Source organism: Triticum dicoccoides, chromosome 4B (genome assembly GCF_002162155.2).
Source record: "Triticum dicoccoides isolate Atlit2015 ecotype Zavitan chromosome 4B, WEW_v2.0, whole genome shotgun sequence".
In the NCBI taxonomy this organism is placed as follows: domain Eukaryota; kingdom Viridiplantae; phylum Streptophyta; class Magnoliopsida; order Poales; family Poaceae; genus Triticum; species Triticum dicoccoides.
The window spans coordinates 636,192,091-636,198,394 of NC_041387.1; the positions used below are offsets into that span (position 1 = coordinate 636,192,091).

Consider the following 6,304-nt stretch of genomic DNA (forward strand, 5'->3'; position numbering starts at 1 on the left):
CTGCTGCCGCCGCCATAGCCGCCGCCGCGTCGAGTGCGGCCTGCAGCTCGGCGGCCTCTCTCGCCTCCGCGGCCGCCGCTTCTGCCTGCGACGCCCGTAGTGCGATTAGATAGCCGGGGCAGTCGTCGGGGTCGCCGTCCTCGCGCAATGCGAACTGCTCCGGCAGGATCTCGATGACGGGAGGGGAGGCGGGCCGGGCGATGGCGGGAACCGGACGGCGGGACGAGCTAAGAGACGGCGCGGCCGCCGGAGGGGAACGGCGGGGCCGGCGTGGGGTGGAAGACGAGCCGCCCGCGGCAGACGACGAGCCGCCCGGGCCCGACGACGAGCCGCCGGTCCGCAACTCCCGACGAGCCTGCGCGACGACGACCCAGTAGTTCTTGCCCTTCCAAAATCTCGTGCGGCCGACGATGTTCCATCGGCCGCCCTCGTGCTGCCGGAGCTCGTCCGGCGTCGCGTCGGGCCCCCTCGTCGGGTACCCGTCAGCGGTGATGTGGAATGCGTGAGGCAGACGGCAGCCCGACGGCACCATCATCCCGAGACGGATGAGCTTGTCTGTCTCCGGCGTGCCCAGGCTCGTCGGCCACAAGCTACCATCGTCGTCGGACGCCATGGAGGCCGCTGGGAATGGGAGCTCGTCAGCGGTAGAGCGGCGTCGGTGGGTGGGGTGAGCAGGTCGAGGCTCGTCGAGTGGAGTGGGGGGAGGCAGACGGGGCGACGAGCGGTGTTTTAAAGGCATGCGTCGGTGAGTGGGGGAGGCCGTCCGGTAGGTGACCGACGCCCGGCTTAACGCCGGCATTAATGGCGCATCGGGCCGGCGGCCGCGTCGGGAACCGCCCTTGATCGACGCTTAGACGGCACGCAACCGCCCGTCCCCACACGTCGTGTCGTGTTTTTTTTTAGTCCAGCTGACGCCACGTCGCCACGAGTACGCGCTCAACAGGTCACGTCGTTTTTATTTCTTTGGTCGTCGTCGTACGTACGCAGACGGACGCATGTATGGGTAGTCGGCGTAGAGCCCCGTCGCGCGGGTACAGCCCCATCGCGCGGGCGGCGGCTTTTTATGTGCTGGGACGATCCTACCCTTTTTACTGAAGGGGTACGGAGCAATCTCAACCGTTGTTGTGTTTAGGGGGTTTTACCGAAGAAGAAGTGTTCAAATATTTGTTCAGTTTTCAAAGTTGTCCGCACTTTAAAATTTTGTTCACATTTAAAAAAAATCTGTTTTCTGCAAAAATTTCTTGCACTTACAATTTTTTTGGTGATTTAAAAAGGGATCATGTTTCGAAATTTGTTTCTGTTTTTTAAAAAGATTGTAATCTCAAAAAATTGTTGACAATTTTCAAGAAAGTGTTTCGTAAAATTTCTGAGATGTTTCCAATTCTCGACGCTGCTATATTTAAATAAAGTCGCTCTTCTCTACCATCATAAATAGCTTTCAGCGGGAGTGGCAAGCAGCACGAGTTTTGCACCGCCAGGTCGCAACTTCGTCTTAATGTACCTTCTTTTTTTAAGACTTATAATAAGTTTTTTTTTTGAGGTGACAGACTTTTTATAAGTCGCGCGTAAAGGAGAAAAGGCCCAGTCGCCTTGTGTTGCAACCAAATCCCTGCCAAGTTCATGCTTCGCGCATTGTAGGCCGGCCCAGTCACGTGTGGTCGCAGCCGAATCCCGGGTTTGAGCTGCCACGTCAATCCCTGTATGCGCTCATGGTTTAAAATAGATTGGAATCGAAGAGTTCGGTATACTAATTTCAGGGATTAAAAATTTAGAGTTTGATTTAGTTTTTGTCTACAAATTTAAGATTTATTTTAGACTTTTTCCTCTTCAGTAGGTAGGAAATGCTGGCGCACAAGCTAATCACCGAAACAAATAGCAGGCGTCGTGTTAAAATAAAAAACAGAAACACTGTCCACGGCAGCCTGACGTTTCAGGCACGTCAGCTGGGGATCTGTTTTTTTTTTGATCGTAAAGCTGGGGATCTGTTTCCTGCTGCAACAGTTGAAGACCATGCCATAGATAATATTCCCTCGACAACTGTTCCTAAATATTCCTTCGACAACGGTTCACACAGAACCTTGATAGTGATGTACTTTCTCCGTTCCTAAATATTTGTCTTTTTAGAGATTTCAACAAATGACTGCATACGAAACAAAATGAGTGAATCTACACTCTAAAATATGTCTATATACATCCGTATGTGGTAGTCCATTTCAAATCTCAAAAAAGACAAATATTTAAAAACGAAGGGAGTAATTAAGATGTGGTTCAGCAACCACATAGTGTATGTGGTAGTAACTGGTAAGCAACCTCAAAATAGACAGTGTCAAGAAAAAAGGTGTGGTTCAGCATGCAGGATAATATATCATCTACTGTTTCCGCCCGGAAATACTTGCAACCAAAATGAATAAAAGAGGATGTATATGAATGTACTTTAGTTCTAGATACATTTCTTTTTGTCTATTTTAATGACAAATATTTTCAAACGGAGGGAGTACAAGATAGTGCTTACACGTGTGGGACTTTTCGTTTATGTCTCAGCTAATCCAATGTTAGATCCTTCTAATCATTGAGTGAATCTCAACGCGAAGGCATCATATGTCTCAGAATATTGACCTAAAACATAAGAAAAATTCAAATCATTCTGATTCGGACTCGCCGGTAGCCAGAGTCCTGAGATCCGCAAACAGCGACAAGGAAGTCGATGGAAACAACAGAGTCATGTGCTCCTACCACGGGACCCCACATGGCACATATGCATGCATCCCTCTTTCCTTGTTGATGCGCACCGTCAAGGAACTCTAAGCCATCGGACTCGAAGCAGAGGGTGGACACATTGCGTTCTGACAAACATTATTTCCAAAAAGGGAATTTTATTGATTTAATAACCATATCAAGGTGATACAACCACACTAAGTGTAAACACAACCTCTGCAAAGTGAGAATCACGTACCCCAACACATCCACAAAAACAAGCATTCCAGTGAAATGTTACAAATGTACATGACTCATATCAATAAGCCTTAATGAACGCGATAACATTAGCAACATAAAATGGGAGTATCTGAGTGGTGCAATGGCCACCCTGAAAGAGGGGAGCCCTTCCTCCTTGGCTTTCTTAAATAGAGCACGCAAAAGATCCATCATGATGATCAAGGGCGGAGGCAAGACTGTGCCAGGGCCGCGTCGACCTCACTGTACTGTAGCTACAAGCGTTGAACGGTGTTGACGAAAGCTTGCGTGCAATCGTCGCGCCCCGGGTCGTAGCCCGGTGTGCCTGGGGCTTGTCTCCGCCCCTGATGGAATCGCCCTACCAGAGCCCATGAGCATCTAGCAATGGTCCGAAATGGAATTAGGCCTCAGCCTTTGATCTAAATAAAACCTCCTTTTGACAAAGCCATCTAACAATATTGAGTAGTAAAATTCGAGTGTCTATTTCTGTGCACACATGAGTACCCTTGCCACGAATTTAGGGTGTGTGGATGTCAATTTCTTCAAATAAGAACACACAAAAATAGTGGATGTTGGTTTAGTGCGCATGCGCTTGAATGAGTATTCTTCAAATCGTTTTTTTAAAAGGTAAGTAATCTTTGAATCAACAATGATTCAGAAAGGCAAATAAAAGAAAATAGAAAGTGGCATGGATAATTATATGGTTATATACGTTTTGATGGATCTTTTTGCAAAGTTGACCTGCACGCCGTCACACTATATATAACTCCAACTCAGCAACATCCTAGTCCTCAAGGAACAACCTTGTCATCCACTGCTCAACGGTGTGAGTGTGTGCATGATGAAGGACATGATAGCGTTGCAGCTTTTACCCTGCGTTCTCTTCCTAACGGTCTTGCTAGCCATGTCGGCGACCAGCCACGCGGCGGCCTTGCGCCTCGACCTCACGCATGTCGACAGCGGTCGCGGCTTCACCAAGGGCGAGCTTCTCCGCCGGATGGCCGCTCGGTCACGCGCCCGCATAGACAGCCGGTGGTCACCACCCGGGCGTGGCGCCAACGCCCACGCGGTGACCGCGCCGGTGGCACGTGGCACCGTCGGAAAAGAAGACTTTAACTCCGAGTACCTCATCCACTTTAGCATCGGCACGCCGCGCCCGCAGCGCGTGGCGCTGACGCTCGACACCGGCAGCGACCTCGTCTGGACGCAGTGCTTCTGCCAGGTCTGCTTCCCGCAGCCGTTCCCGGAGCTGGACACCTCCGCCTCCGGCACAGCCCGCGGCGTCTCCTGCTTCGACCCCCTCTGCGCGCAGGGGAGCTTCTCGCTCTCCGGGTGCGCAGTCGGCGACAACTCCTGCATGTACACCGACTCCTACGGTGACAACTCCGTCACGACGGGGAAGCTGTACGAAGACACCTTCACCTTCCAACAGGCGCCCAACGGCAAGGCCGCCGTCGTGCCCAACCTCCGCTTTGGTTGTGGCATGTTCAACACCGGCATCTTCGGATCAAACGAGTCCGGCATCGCCGGCTTCGGGCGCGGGGCGTTGTCTCTGCCGTCGCAGCTCAAGGTCGGCAAGTTCTCCCACTGCTTCACCACCATCGTGGAGTCCAGGCCCAGCCCCGCATTCCTGGGCACGCCGGACAACCTTCAAGCACAGGCCACGGGGCGTCTCCAATCCACCCCGTTGGTGCGAAACCCCGAATCCAATCACTACTACCTTTCGCTCAAGGGCATCACCGTGGGCAAGACGCGGCTGCCGTTCGACGCATCGGCGTTCGCGCTCAAGGGCGACGGCTCCGGCGGCACGATCATCGACTCCGGCTCGGCCCTGACGAGCGTCCCGGAGGCCGTGTACCGGAGCCTCGTGGAGGCATTCGAGTCGCAGGTACCGCTGCCTGTCAACAAAAACAACACCGACGAGCACGAGGGCTTGTTGTGCTTCACCGCCTCGCCGAAGAAGAAGGAGATCGCCATGCCGAAGCTGATCCTTCACCTAGAGGGCGCAGACTGGGACCTTCCACGGGAGAACTACGTGTTGTACACTGAGGAGGACGGGCTGTGCGTGGTGATAGGTTCCGCGGGCGAGGACAACAGGTCGCTCATAGGCAACTTCCAGCAGCAGAACACGCACATCGTCTACGACCTGGAGCACAATATGCTGGTGTTCGTGCCTGCGCGCTGCGACAAGCTGTGATAGGGATACGTCAACGTGTGTACTGTGTATCGTTCTACATACGTACGTATGTACTGGTTACATACGTTTATCGGTACTGAGAACGCGTGAAAAGGAACACCCGTTCTCTACGTGCCAGTGCTAAATAAACAAGGTGACAAACTAAGCTAAGGATTTGTTTATACCTAGTCTGATATGAAAAAACTGTAGACATATCACAAGCGATATGATGGATTTCAGCTGGTACATGTTTCTACTTGTACTGAATGTTGAGTGCGCCAACACCGCGTACGATGTGCGATTTTCTCTCGATAATGTGAGGGAATGTCTGCATCCGAAGATATACACAACCTAATCATTCGTGGTTCAAAACATAAAGGAGCACACAATAATAAGCTTACAAACACACTGAAAACGCGGTACCATGCAACCGGCAATGCTACGCCTACGTAACGATCGTAAACTAACGTAATAGCTTAGGCGGCCTTTTTCAGTTGGAGGAAATCAGGAGAGAGGGCAAGTTACGTAAGTTAGGCAAGTTACGTAAGAGTACATAGTTAGGCAAGTTACGTAAGAGTACCCCAGTTGAAATCGGGGGCGGAGACATTAGTTAGGCAAGTTACGTAAGATTACATAGATTTTCTACAACTCAAACCAGAAGATAAAACCTCCGTCCGGTTATACGGAATATGTTGCCATATGTGACAAGGAGATGTGAAAAGAGCATGAAATGCGGAATAAAAAAAAATCCGACGTCCATGTCGCACTCCCAGCCCCACTGAATTTGAGACACTCCTATGTGGCGAGCAAAAGGTGATTAGGACGGTGGCAGCATCAGGTTCACAAGGATATGTACCAGCTGGCCATATGGAACAGTTTTAAGAACAATCATCTCGTTTCCCACCGGGTAGTGCCTCTTTTCCGTTCAAAAGACTGCAAACAGACCATGAAATCGACACGAGACACACCGACAAAGTAGCACGACAACAGCAGCATCTTGAAATGGACGAGCACCGGCGTCAGGGGCGAACCCACGTTGTCGGGGTTGGATACGACATATGCCAAAGGATGGCTTATCATGGTGGGAGCGAGTAGAACGTCGCCGGTGCCTGGAAGCGGGATGAGGCGAAAACATGCACACCGGCGGATCTTACCCAGCTTCAGGGCTCTCCTAGG

General features: G+C 51.3%; 1 protein-coding gene across 1 annotated transcript; it reads left to right on the plus strand.

The window, feature by feature from the left end:
* Positions 1 to 3,756: 3,756 nt before the first annotated feature.
* Positions 3,757 to 5,353, plus strand: LOC119291941 (aspartic proteinase nepenthesin-1-like). The gene has a single exon (XM_037570751.1). The coding sequence runs from the start codon at positions 3,791 to 3,793 to the stop codon at positions 5,147 to 5,149; it is 1,359 nt and encodes a 452-aa protein (XP_037426648.1). The 5' UTR covers positions 3,757 to 3,790; the 3' UTR covers positions 5,150 to 5,353.
* The last annotated feature ends 951 nt before the right edge of the window (positions 5,354 to 6,304 follow it).

Bases quoted from the DNA above. Each gene is read 5' to 3' on its own strand.
- LOC119291941 (XM_037570751.1), top strand. From the start codon at position 3,791: ATGATGAAGGACATGATAGCGTTGCAGCTTTTACCCTGCGTTCTCTTC.